The sequence below is a fragment of the Sinocyclocheilus rhinocerous genome, unplaced genomic scaffold, assembly GCF_001515625.1.
Source record: "Sinocyclocheilus rhinocerous isolate Xijiao unplaced genomic scaffold, SAMN03320098_v1.1 scaffold1808, whole genome shotgun sequence".
Classification (NCBI taxonomy): Eukaryota; Metazoa; Chordata; class Actinopteri; order Cypriniformes; family Cyprinidae; genus Sinocyclocheilus; species Sinocyclocheilus rhinocerous.
Window position 1 is genome coordinate 94,124 of NW_015661912.1, and position 14,873 is coordinate 108,996.

The 14,873-nt window shown below is 32.5% G+C and overlaps 1 protein-coding gene and 1 pseudogene across 1 annotated transcript; one reads left to right on the forward strand and one right to left on the reverse strand.

Annotated features, from left to right (window-relative positions):
- Nucleotides 1-1,680: 1,680 nt before the first annotated feature.
- LOC107726883 (sepiapterin reductase-like) lies at nt 1,681-5,055 on the reverse strand. Its single transcript, XM_016536591.1, has 3 exons — nt 4,725-5,055; nt 3,276-3,570; nt 1,681-1,765 (listed from the first exon to the last, which is right to left on the reverse strand). Exons 1-3 carry the CDS (start codon nt 5,053-5,055, stop codon nt 1,681-1,683), a joined length of 711 nt encoding a protein of 236 aa, XP_016392077.1.
- A 3,536-nt stretch (nt 5,056-8,591) lies between these two features.
- Nucleotides 8,592-14,873, forward strand: part of LOC107726868 (histone-lysine N-methyltransferase SMYD1-like) — a 13,038-nt pseudogene continuing 6,756 nt past the window's right edge.

Below are 14,873 nucleotides of genomic sequence, written 5' to 3' on the forward strand. Positions count from 1 at the left end.
TGATCTTTAGTTATCACAATGCCTAAATATGTAATTTCAGATTTAACTGGAATATTATAAATGATGGGTGCTGTACAGTCTTTAATAGGCATTAATTCACATTTGCCTATGTTTAGATTAAGACCCGAAGCTTCAGAGAAAAGTTTTATATAATTAATTGCTATAGGGATTTGGGAAGCATCTCTTAAAAATAAGGTGGTGTCATCTGCTAATTGACTAATACAAATTTCTCGATCCGCTATATGGATACCCTGAATACCACTTTCACATACAGATGTTGATCACTGATCATGTCCATTAAAGTGGAATTTTCTATAGTATAATTGTACCCATACACATTTAATAAAACTGAGATGGTCTGACCAAGTGAAACCACTAACAAGAGAAAATGACCCTTGGGATCACCAACAACATGTAGAATCTCACCAGCAAACTTATTTTTAAAAATGGTGACACCTGCTGATCGCTCTGTGCCGTGCGACATCCATACATCACTGCCCCACTGGGATCTCCAAAATTTAACATCGTCCTGTGTGGAATGGGTTTCTTGAAAAAAGCAAAAGTCTGATCCATGGTTTTTAACAAACAAAAAGAGGGCTTTGCGCTTCACATTGTTTCTTAGACCCCTGGCATTAAGAGAAATGAACGATATCGACATTGATAAACAAACAGCAATGAACTGCTGTCAACACAAATCAAAACAAAGGCAAAAAGTCAAAATTGACTGATAGATGAAAAGAAAACGGAGATGAACAGAGCTTAACTGACCAATGTAAATTATAATTTTAAACGTCCAGCATTCTCATTTACTACATAAATCTATAACATGTTTAAAAATGACGTAGTAGACGAATAGCAAAATTGCGTCACAAAAATGTCTCAAACCGGATGTTTAGAAAAGAGTTTTGTGCCATCTAGTGGACTAGAGGAACCCCCATCATCTGTTTATTAAAGTGCCCTTATTATGGGTTAGGAGCGTTCTTGTTTTGGCTTTGGGAGTCCAAAACAACAGGCTGACATGCATGCAAGGTAAAAAAAAAACAAAAACATTTTAATTGTCTTATAATATGCACTTATGTTTACCTTATTTGCTCAACGACTCCCAAACGATTCGTTCAACGATTCATTTTTCAAAACCGTTCCTTTGCGTGACGCTAGTCTGCCGTGATTGGTCCGATGATGTCCCAGTCTTTTTGTGATTGGTCTACTGCGTGCAGCACATGTGAGAAATGGAACGCCCATCAAGTTTTCTCGGCATCTGCGCACGCAACAAGTGGGCGGGCATAAATATGCTAATGTTTCATGTTGACGTCAACATGAAACGGCTAAAGATTTGTTTAAAAAAACGACTCGTTTCAGTCCACTCTTTCTTTTGAGAGATAATAACTTTATACACGGTGCACTTTCAGGTTTAAAACTTTGCAGGATGTTTTCATTCAGCTGTGGGCACATATAGGGGCACTTTAAGGGAACACACTATAGATGTAGTGAACTAGATGATGGTTTGATTCATTTTCTCTTCATGTTTCTTTGTGCAGATCTTCTCCTCCACCACTAGATGTCCTCAGCTGCTTTATCAAACTCCACACAGCTGGAGCAGAAGAATGCTTGAACATTTATTCATTTTTATTCCTTAAACAGATTTTTAAGACCTAAAAAGAACACAAATCTATCCAAACATTAGAACATCGAGGAGAAGGAGCGCCGCAGCTGCAGATCTCCGGAGGACCGACGCGCCTGCAGCTGCATGTCTGTGTCCAGGGACCTGCGGCACACATGATTAGAAAACACTCAGAAAAGCTGATTAACCTCTGCCTGTTATCAGCCGTGTGTTTTTGCCAGGGTCCCCGGACGTTCCCCCAAACCATCGATTCCCAAAACTTTTCATCATCCAAGCCGCTTTGAGCTAAAATATTTACTTGAGGTTGAGATGTTATTTTGAGAGTCGATACATCCACACATTCACATGTTCACGGTTCTCTGATGTTGATTAATGGTCACGTGACATGCAGGTAAACAAATGCAATATTTAATTTTTCATATGATTTTTCTTTACTGATCTTTTTGTGTGGCTCTGATAGGATGTGTATAAGTATTGCTGTGTTGTATGTGTTTGTTGTCTCATGTTTACCTATGATTACCTGCCAAGGGACCGCGGATGAAAACTATAGCCATTGGCTAAATTCGGTATAATGCATGAAATGGAAACATTTATGTTAAAATTGTGCATGGACCCTTTTCAAAGAAATTTAAATAATAATAAAAAAAAATTCAGTGTTTTATTTTGATTGTGTTTGTTTTAAAAATTATTCATTTATTGTAAATGTAAATTTTATTTATTACATTTACCATTTTTAAAATTATTTATTAAGTTTATTTTTACATTTTATGTAATTTTTAGTTCATTTATATTTTTGTTGTTTTTATTTTTAATTATTTATTGATTTTAATTGTACTTTTTATATTTTAATAGTTTTTGTTTATTTATTTGTGACGTTACATTTATATCATTTAATTGTTGGTGTTTTATTTTTGTTTTCAATTTTTTATTAGTTTATTCATTTTTATTGTGTGGTTTTTAGCAAGTTTTATATTTTAATTGTTTTTATTTTTAAATTATTTATTAACTTTCAATGTACAATTTTTAAGTGTTATATTTTTAATATTCTTTGTTTATTTATTGTGACATTACATTTTTATTTATTTTTTATTTGAATTTTATTTTTAAATTATTTATTTGTTTTAATTTTACATCATGATTTAATTTTTAGGAAGTGTTTTTTTATTGTTTATATAATTTCATTTGTCATTTTTATGACTTTTTTTAGTAAGTGTTAGATTTTAATTGTTTATATTTTAAAATTATTTGTTTTAATTTTATATTTAATTGATTTAATTTTTGGTAAGTGTTAGATTTTAAGTTTCATTCTTATTTATTTTTAAAAAAAATTTTATTTGACATTTTAATGATTTAATTTGTAGCAAGTGTTTTATTTTAATTGTTTTTATTTTTTAATTTATTTATTATTTTTTATTAAAAAAATTTCAATTATTAATTTAATTTACATTTTTATTATTTAAATTTTAAGTTTTATGTTGATTGTTTTTATTTTAAAATGATCTTATAATTTTACATTTTTAAGATTTATTTCTAGTGTATTATTTTTAATTGTTTTTATTCTATCTATCTATCTATCTATCTGTCTATCTATAGCTTTTGATCAGCTCATGCAAAATCGGATAATCGGCCGATAAATCGGAGCGCTCCGTGGCACTCACCGGGTGCGTAACTGAGCACTCTTACATCCGGCTCCTCCTCGGCTAACACGCGGAACATCATGTCGCGGGCGGCTTTCCCGATGCAGTACAGGACCCACGACGGGAAGGGCTTCAGCGCACACAGAGAGCTGATGTTGACCACTGAACGCCGCAGACCCAGATGGCGAGGAAACGCTTGCAGGACGCCGGCCGTCAGACTGAGCGCTCCGCTGATGTTCAGCGACAGATAACGGTTGACTTCCACCGGATCCGTGAACGTCAGAGCGAAGCGAGACACGTCACCCAGAGACGCTAAAACCAAAGAAGACCAACTGTCACTCACGTTCTTCACACTACAAGAGAAAGATCAGCTTTGAAATATCGAAACATTCTAAAATCAAGATACATTTACTTGAAACTAAGTGACATCAGAAATAAAGTCTTGTTTTCTGAGAAGTCTGTTAAAATTAAGCAAATTGCTTAAGACAAGAAAAATATCTGCCAATGTTGTTTTCCCCTTTGAATTAAGTTTATTTTTCTGACCTCATTAGTAGATATTTGTTCCTGTTTTAAGCATAAACTAAAAATGCATTTTTCAGAAAACGAACTTGATAAAGTCATTTTGCTTCAAGTAAATGTGTCTTTATTTTAAGATCGTTTAAATATTTTTACTGGAAAACAAGAGAAAAATAATAAGTAAGAAAATCATATTTTGCAATGTGTATAAATCAATAATAAAAATAAGATTAAAATAAATGCAATAAAAATAAATATAATTCAATGAATATATTGTAATAATTTTTTAAGTAAAAAAATATAAATAAAATATTTTTAAGAATTACATTAAAATTAGATTTAAATTAATACATAATACGTCTAAAAGTACAGCACTAAAATGTTAATGTTTTTTATTTAACAATATTTTAATATTAGGACTGGAAAACAAGACTAAAATACTAAATCAATAATAAAAAAGATGAAAATAAATTGCTAAAATTTAATAATACATAAAAAAAATAAAATTACATTTTATCGATTAAATTTCTTTTTTTTAAATATTCATTTATTTAGCATTTTTTTGGTGTGTTTTATTTAATTATTTTATTGTTTTTCAATTATTTATTTAAATTAACATTTTTATTACTGAAATTTTTAGTACGTTTTTATCTTTATTGTTTTTATTTTTAAATTGTGTTTTAATTTTAAATTAAGATTTATTTCTAATGTGTTATTTTTACTATTGTTTTTTATATTTTAAAAAAATAAAAATTTTTAAAATTTTTAAAATAATTAAATAATAAAAAGTAGATTTAAATCAATGAATATATCTAACAGTACAATACTATAATGTTTTTTTTTTTTTTTTTTAGATTTAATAATGTTTAGATATTTGTACTGGAAAACAAGACAAAAACACTGAGTTAGATAAGCATTTTTTTGCAGTGCAATGACAAACTCAAGCGCACCTGCGTTATTGATCAGGAGCAAGTGGTCCATTTCAGACACTGAAGTCTCTTTAGCTGCCTGAACCGTTTTTTCCACGCCTTCCTTCTTCTCCAGATCGGCTTGCACGCAGCAGACGTCCAGCTGGTTCTGTCCGCCGTACAGGGTTATGATGTCCTCCTTCAGCTGGTTGAGCTGCTCTGTGGTTCGAGCGACCAGCATCAGGACGGATCTGGGCTTCAGCAGGCAGCTGAGCTGAAACGCCAGCGTCCGGCCGAAGCCTTTAGACGCTCCTGTGATGATGCACAGAGCTCTGCCCAGATGCCTGGGCTCTCGAGAGATCTCGTCTTCCATCGAAGGCCTTCAGAGACGCTGGACTTCAGATGATGAGGGTTCTCAGCAGCGTGTGGCGCTTTATATCCAGTGACTGCGAGAGAAACTAATCCATTTCACGCCGTTTCATAAAAGATCATTCATAAAGAGAGAGTGAATGCCATTAAATAATGTATGAGAGTGACCATGAGTGATGGAACAATTCAGATTTGTTAGTATTTTTTAATAAAGTGTCTTCTGCTCATCAAGGCAAAAATACAGTAAAAATAGTGAAATATTATTAGAATTTCAATCAGCTGTGTTCTATGTGAATATCTGTTAAACTGTAATTTATTTCTGTGATCAAAGCTGTATTTTCAGCATCATTACTCATTACTCCAGTCTTCAGTGTTACATGATCTTCAGAAATCATTCTAATATTCTGCTCGAGAAACATTTCTGATTATTATCAATGTTGATACAATGTTGAAACTGATACATTTTATTTTTCAGGATTCACAGATGAACAGAAAGTTCAAAAGAACAGCGTTTATTTGAAACAGAAATCTTTTGTAACATTATAAATGCCTTCACTGTCACTTTTGATCAATTTAATGTGTTCTTGATGAATAAAAATATTAATTTCTTTTTTTAATCTAACTTGCAACATTGCTATCTAACTTTTCAACATTGATAATAATCAGAAATGTTTCTTGAGCAGCAAATCAGAATATTAGAATGATTTCTGAAGATCATGTGACACTGAAGACTGGAGTAATGATGCTGAAAATACAGCTTTGATCACAGAAATAAATTACAGTTTAACAGATATTCACATAGAAAACAGCTGTTTTAAATTATAATAATATTTCACAATTTTTACTGTATTTTTTATCAAATTAACACAGCCTCGGTGAGCAGAAGAGACTTAAAAAAAACATTGATAAATCATAATGGTTCTGAACTTTTGACCAGCAGTGTAACTTAAAATTACACTGAGTTTCATCTAAAACACTCACTAATGAGACAGACAAGCAGTTTATTATACAGGAACCCACAGAACGAGTGAAGCAGAATAACAGCCGGAGCAGAAGTGTAAATGCGGAACATATATATATATATATATACTGTAGCTTTAAGAACTGGATTAACTACACCTAAAACTGAACTTAAAAATGTATATAAATATTTCATAAAAACATAAAAGCAAAAAAAAAAACAAAAAAAAATTACTAAAACTTTAACTAAAATAATTTGAGGATGGAAAAATAAAAAATAAAAACTACACAGTAAAATAGATTTTTTTGTTGTTGTTGGAATTATTGGAATGGGTGTGTTTTACAAGAAAGTACTATTAGTGTCAAACATAAGATTTACATTTTCTTATACATATCTTTAAATAATCAGGCACCCTTATATCTTGCAATTTAACCTTTTGATTCCTTATAATCCCCCGAGAGCTTTGCTCTCAGAAAATGCTAAACTTCTTGTAGTGCCCAGAACTAATCGTTGTCAAAAAGGTGATTTTCAGTAATGAGCTGCCTGTTCAAAATCTGTTTCGTGTTGGCAGTTTATGACAGTAAAACTTTACCGTGTGTGGTATATGCGGTGTCTATATGTGTGCTTATCCTTTAGTTTTTTCTGTAAAGCACTTTGGTCAACACCTGCAGTGTTATATGCATAAACAAGACGAGACAAGATGAACTTTTGGCCAAGATCTTGTACTGACAATGGGAAAGTCGAACCCATATTTAAAGCTGACTTCAGCACATCCCAAAGACTTTCAACACAGTCCTTCAGAGTTTAGCTCCAACACACACACACCTATAACTAACCCTGAAGAACTTGATTGTCTGGATCAAATGCATTTAACTGCATCAAAGCTTGAAAGCAAAAGGCTAGTAAAGTATGTTAACATAAAGATATGACAAAGATTTTTGGTACACATTATCTTTAAGGTGTCTAGTATTAATATATGAATTCACATATATTCAGTTTTGTTGAGTGTGGTCATAGAATGAGTCACAATAGTGAGCGGTGGGATAACAGTGAACTTAGGTTTACATATAAATCCAGTTAATCCAGTGAAAATTACAGTAAAATGTTGCAATGACAAAATATTGCACTAAATTAAAAATTCTAATGTTACAAAAAATTTACAATATTGATGTTGTAATACTGGTAGCACTAATAATACAAATTTGATGTTATATTTGACAAAAAAGTAACAATTTTGAAATGCGCTGATGGTTGAATTTTTTTGTTCCTATCAATGTTGCATGAAGTTTTTTTTATGCATAATAACAATAACCCTAGAATGTGATCAAACAGTTTAAAATAGCTGGGCTAAGATATATAAAAAATTTTATGACTGCAGAAATATGTTAATTCAGTACACACATTATTCCACCGGTCACAATTGAACCCGATGAATCTTGACATTGATATTGCATTGATATTGTATGGTTGTTTGAGGAATAAAAAGCAATACACTGGATCAGTTAGGGTTGAAAGAATTGTTGCCGAACATGCCAGAAACACATTAATCACTGCGATAATGATCCAATCCTGAACTCTTAAATAATGAAGTATTTGCTTGCTTAAATCCAAACGGCGATGACTTTTTGGCCAAGCAGTGTGTGTGTGTGTGTGTTTGCAATGATGCTGGTTGATGAATATATGTTAATTTAGTATCATTGATATTAATATTTTGAGTTAGTTTTTATTTTTCCATTTTTATTTAAAGTTTTTAAATTTTTGTAAAATTACTAGTTTTAATAAATTTATATTTTAGCTTTAGTAATTAAATTTAAACTAAATGAAAATGAGAAATGTTGCCTTGGCAAGTTTTTTAAAAATATTTTATTTTATTGCAGTACATTTTTTAAAATATATATATTTTTTGTTTTAACTGGACTTGTTTTAAGTTTAGTTTTAATGAGCACTCATCAAAAAAGCTCAAATATAAGAGTTTTTCTCTGTGTCACATGATCGCGACATGATTCCTAAAACTTCCATTTGTGCTTTTTCCGAGTTTCATCACTATTAGTATATTCTGTTATTAGTCATCACTGAGTAGATGTGTCCAAGCGTTTGACTGGTTGTGTAAATTAGGCTCAGATCAGATCGTAAAGTCAGTTATTCATCACAATGTTAGTGAATTAATTGAGTGCTTAAGTGCTTTTTCACAGTTTTATTCTTTAGCATTGTTGTGGATTTGTGTCCGAAGGCCATCCAGCGGTCTCTTCTCCTCTCTTGACTGGTGGCTCCAACTGAGGGACAAAAATATCCTGCGGGATCCCAAACGAGGCTCTTACGGTGAGGTCAAACGTGCATGCATATGAAAAGCGTGCAAATGTTAAAAGAGTGTTAAATCGCATCCAGCTGTCACTGTTGCATGCAATGCTTTCTGCTCTCTTCTCAAAGCTCAGGGTTCGACTGAGACGCATCCCGTCTACACCTCGAACCCCCCTGTGAACCCCCACATAGTACAGCTGGAGGCTTCGGCTATTTTAGTAGGAGCTGGTGAATCCCAGCTGCCATGCAGAAGCTCGTCGGCATCGGTGAAGACGGCAGACATGGAGTTTGTGGAAGTGTTTGAGTCTCCGGGGAAAGGCAGGGGTCTGCGGGCCACCAGAGAGGTCTGGGCCGGAGACGTTCTGTTCGCTGAACCCCCTTTTGCTTCGGTTGTGTTTGAGAGGTAAGAGTTCAGCGAAACATGATGAAGGAGGAACGCCAGGTTTAGTAAATCAGAGCAATGATGGAATATATGTGACCCTGGAGCACAAAACCAGTCATAAGGGTCAATTTTTTGAAATTGAGATTTATGCATTATCTGAATAAATAAGCTTTCCATTGATGTATGGTTTGTATATTTGGACAATATTTGGCTGAAATACAACTATTTGAAAATCTGGAATCTGAGGGTGCAAAAAAATCTAAATATTGAGAAAATCATCTTTAAAGTTGTTCAAATGAAGTTCTTAGCAATGCATATTACTAATCAAAAATTAAGTTTTGATATATTTACGGTAGGACATTTACAAAATATCTTCATGGAACATGATCTTTGCTTAATATCCTAATGATTTGTGGCAAAAAAGAAAAATGGATAATTGTGACCCATACAATGTATTGTTGGCTATTGCTACAAATATACCCCAGCGACTTAAGACTGCTTTTGTGCTGCAGGGACACAAATATAAAAATGCTGCTCAAACTGTAACGTTACAGTAGCGTTCGATCAATGTATTGTGACTTTAGTCATTTTGTTTTGTGTTTTTGTCAGTTTTTATTTTTTGTTGTTTTTTAGTATGTGTATATATTTTTTGTTTTCAGTTTTAGTTATTCGGGTACATAACGAGTAAAATAAAATGAGAAATATTGCCTTGTATTTCTGTTAACTTTTATGTATTCGTTTTAAGAAGTGAACATTGTTTTTACGGTTTTAGTTTTAGTTGACCGCGATAACCCTGTTCCAGAGCAACGCAAAATATAGAACACAACAGACTTCAGATATGAAGATGAAATATTCTGATGTGATTGAGGTGCAATTATTACAATGTGTGAGAAATTAAAGTGAAAGAGGTGAAGCTGTATTACGATCATAATATCATTAAACTAAAATCATAAATGTTACTTGAAATAACTGAAATTAAATTTAAAAAACTAAAAAAAAAAACTAAAACCATGAAAATAAAGATTTCTTTTACTTGAAATAACTGAAATAAAATATGAAAAATACTAAAAAAAAAAAAAATTTAACAAAACAAAATTCATTAATTGTAATCAAGTAAATGTTATAAATCAAAATAAAATATAAAAAATACTTAAACTTATTTTATTTCAGCTAGTTGCCAAGGCAAAATTTCTAATTTTTGCTTAAATTAGCTTTAAGAACTAGAGTAGGTCCATAGACCTAAAACTGAACTGTATGTAAATATTTCATAAAAACATTTAAAAAATTTTTTTTTTTTTTTTAAATTACTAAAACTTTAACTAAAATTAATTTGAGAATGGAAAAATTAAAAATTAAAACTACACAGTAAAAATAGATTTTTTTTGTATGAATTATTGGAATGGGTGCGTATTTTAGTTTTTATACTTAAAAACTCCGTATTTAAATCATTGTGTTTCTTTACTTGTGAAATGTACACGCGATTTCTAAGTGAAAATTGTTTTAAAATAAATCCCTCACCAGCTTCAAATTCAAAACATTACTATTGTACATCAGTGATATTTCAATAACGCTGATTAGCATTGCTCTTTAAATGATCAGGGGTCGGTCGTGTCATGTGCTCTGTGGCTGCTGATGATCTATATATAACTTTAAGATCATTTGTGTTACTCAAACTCGTCTAAAAACAGCCCGTAAAATCAAGATTAGATTCAAGCAACTCAGGATGAGAAGTGAAGAATCTTAATTGCTCGCCGTGAAGAATGACCTAATAAAACATTACTGTATCTGTTTTTTCTTTTTTTTTTTTTTTTTCTTTTATGTAAAGCACTTTGAATTACCATTGTGTATGAAATGTGCTATACAAATAAACTTGCCTTGCCTTGCCTTGCCTTGATCCAGTCACGCCGCCAGCATCTGTCACAGCTGTTTCCGGCGGCAGCAGAAGCTGCAGCGCTGCGGTCAGTGCAGGTTTGTGCAGTACTGTGATAAAACATGTCAGAGCACAAGCAGGAGTGTGCTGCTGTCAAGAGCTACGGCAAAGTGCCCAATGAAAACGTCCGGTATGATCCTAAACACTTCGTGAGCTCGTGCTTTTAATGCATGCTATCAATGTCTAAAAGCATGGCGGCCAAAATGCAAAAATGTATTTTTTGTCATTTTCCATTAAAATACACATTAAAATGTTGTGCATTGGATTAAAACTTACAGACTTTGCTCACACAAGGTAGAACAACTTTAAAAAAAAAATTGTATTATTGTTATTTTTTGCAATTTTTGTCCCCCCATCTTGATACACTTGTGGTTTTCTTGGTCATTTGATTAAACGTAGGCTTCATTTCGCTCAGTTTTTGAGTGAATATTGAGTGAATTGTCAACAGTTAATTCTTTTTTCATTCAAAAACTCACAAAGGTGCATAAGCTCAGATCAGTGAGGCCAGAAAAAAGTCAGGATTGTGAGATAAATAGTCGCAGATACCTTTTTATTTGTTTATTCTGTGCCAGAAACAGGCTTCCATGTGTTCGGGTCATTTTGACCCGGATTTTATTTTTCTCGAAATTCTCGTAATAATCATATTTGACAAAAACTTTGCCTACACATGGTAGAAAACAACTGCACAAACAATTTTTGATAACTTTTGTACTTAAAAATGACCGGGCTACAAAAAAATCGCTTGCAAATCTCTCATTCGGCTATAGTTTGATCAAATCTTGGATTCAACCTTGTTTTCTTTCATTTAGCACAGGTTTTGTGTTTCTTATTAGAGCTGATTGATCGCAGGCCTCATTGATCTGTGCTCATGCGCCGAAAATATTCACAAATAATACTTTTTCACTCAAAAACTGAGGTGCATGAGCTCAATCAGCTCTAATAAGAAACACAAAACCTGTGCTGATTGAAAGAAAACAAGTTGATTAATAGATTCAGTCCATTATCAGATAATAATACAGCATGATGAGAGATTTATCCATTTTTGACTGGGATTTTCAGCAGCAGAAGGGTTAAATCAAGATGCATTTACTTGAAGCAAAATACTGTCATATTAAGTCTTGTCCTATGAAACAATCTTCAGAATTAAGTGATTTCAAACAAGACAAATAATCTTAATTCAAAGGGAAAACAATTACTTTTTTGACCCCATTTGTGACCCTGGACCACAAAACCAGTCATAAAGGTCACTTTTTTGAAATTGAGATGTATACATCATCTGAAAGCTGAATAAATAGCTTTCCATTGATGTATGGTTTGTTAGGATAGGACAATATTTGGCTGAGATACAAATATTTGAAAATCTGGAATCGGAGGGTGCAAAAAAATCAAAATATTGAGAAAATCATCTTTAAAGTTGTTCAAATGAAGTTCTTAGCAATGCATATTACTAATCAAAAATTAAGTTTTGATATATTTACGGTAGGAAATTTACAAAATATCTTCATGGAACATGATCTTTAAATTTACAAAATATCTTCATGGAACTTGATCTTAATATCCTAATGATTTTTGGCATAAAAGAAAAATCTGTAATTTTGACCCATGCAATGTATTGTTGGCTATTGCTACAAATATACCCCAGCGACTTAACACTGCTTTTGTGCTCCAGGGTCACATTTAATCATAAACTCATTTAGCTTCTCAAGTAAATATATCTCGATTTAAGGACGTTTGTACTGGAAAACAAAATATTTGTGCATTTATGCTGGTGTTTTCAGCTCAGCGAGTCTGTTTTATTTTATGTCATGTTTAGACGTTGCTCATGTTTCCTTCACAGCCGAGATTCACCGTCTGCACGTATGCAGCATTCACGCTCAAATGATGTGTAAATCTGATGTTGTGTGTGTTAGTCTCGCCGCTCGCATCTTGTGGCGTCTGGATAAGCAAGGAAGGGCGGTTTCTGACACACAGCTGACCGCGCTGGAGGAGCTGGAGGACCACATCTACGACATCTCCGGAGACGACCTCAAGGACTTCAAAGTCGACATACACAACTTCCTAGACTACTGGCCTCGGTCCAGCAAACCACACACAGTGGACAGCGTCTCCCACATCCTCGGAGTGGTGCGTGCACTTACAGTCGTCATGTTAGATGCTGAGATGTGCAGGTGATGTGTTGTGACTCTTCTTGTGACAGATCAACTGTAACGGGTTTATGGTGAGCGATCAGCGAGGGCTGCAGGCCGTCGGCGTCGTTTTGTTCCCGAACCTGTGTCTGGTCAATCACGACTGCTGGCCCAACTGCACCGTCATCCTCAACAGCGGCCAGGACGGAGAGAAACCCCAGTCTTCACATCCTCTGGAGGAGCGTGAGAGCAGACAGGTGAAAGTATGGTGGGTGGGAGAGGAATCAGAGAGAAGATGGCTTGCTTTTATAAATCATTCATGTCAGATACACTAGTATTCAAAAGTTTGGGGTCAGTCATTTTTTATTTTAAATGATATTAATATTTTTGCTCAACACGGATGCATTAAATTGATCAAAAGTGACAGCAAAGACATAATGTTAAAAAAGATTGCAATATACACTGAAAAAAATGATACTCAATTTTTTAAGGTAAGTGGTTGCAATCAATTTATTTTAGCTACATTTAAATAAACAATTTTTATTTAAATGTAGCTAAAATAAATTGATTGCAACCACTTACTTAAGAAAAAAAATAGTAACTTCAATTAATCATTTTTTTTCAGTGTACAAAAGATATTAAAAATATCGAAAATATTATAATTATAATTTACTAAAGTGATGTAAAGTGACTATTATAATGTTACAAAAGATTTCTATGCTCTTCTTTTGAACTTTCTGTTCATCAAAGTATCCTGAAATGAAATAAATGCAAATATTTATTTAAAGCAGATAATATAAAAATATTAAACACTGATAATGTTGAAAACAAACTGGTTTCTCATCTTCTCTATCTTGCTTGCTAATCTAGTTTTCTTATAATATATAGTAATAATAATAATATATATTATATCTAAAAAATATTGATGTCTCTTTGATGAATTGCTTTAGTTGCTTTGGATAAAATGCATAAATGTAAATGTGGTCATCAGAATATTATACTGATTTCTGAAGATCATGTGACACTGAAGACTGGAGTAATGATGCTGAAAATACAGCTGCACATCACAGAAATAAATTACAGTTTAACACATATTCACATAAAACACAGCTGTTTGAAATTCTAATAATATTTCACAATTTCTACTGTATTTTTCAAATAAATGCAGCCTCGGTGAGCAGAAGAGACTTCTCAAACTTTTGAACACTAGCGTATACTTTAGGCCTATCCTATTGAGCATTCTGTCATCATTTACTCGTGCTCATGTTTGTAGCTCGGGTCATACAGGGTTTGGACATTAGAGCACATATATAATGATGACAGAGTTTGATTTCTGTCTGAAATATCCCTGTAATGATGGGTGGTTGGTCCATTTGTCGTCTCTTCTAATCTCTTTCACACCTAATAGCAGACTCTTCCAGCACATCTCTGTCTTGACAGATGCCACAACTAATTACCCTTTAATATGCAAATATATGTGAGTTTACGACTTCCTGCACTCGTCTAAAAAACAACATTTGTCAGCTTTGTCTGTGTGTGGCATTGGGTCTCATTCATTAAGCATGCATAAACACGGCAAAAAATAAGGTTCTTTCTCAGTATTTCTGTCTTGTTTTTCAGTTGAAATAACATTCTTAAATCAAGTTGTACTGTACTGTTGGATGTCTTTATTTATTTATTTGAATCTAATTAAAAATTTTTTAATTAATTATTATATAAACTAATTAATTAATTTATTTTAATCTTATTTTTTATTACTGATTACATTATATACATTGCAAAATATTTCTGTCTTGTTTTCCAGTATAAATATCTAAAACATTTTTAAATAAAGGCATAAAAATACTTAAAAATGTATCAAAATTAAGCAAATTTATGCATAAACTAGAAAAAATATCTGGGAGATATTTTTCTTGTTTTATGCATAAATTTGCTTAATTTTCATGCATTTTTCAGAACATGTTTTGAGGTATATTTACTCGAGAAGCAAAATGACTTAAGATATTAAGTCTTGTTTTCTTAAAAAAAATATCAAAATTTTGTTAGTTTTTGCTTAAAACGAGCAAAAATATCTGCCAATGTGGCAAGAAAAATAATCTTGTTTAGCCTTTGAATTAAGATTATT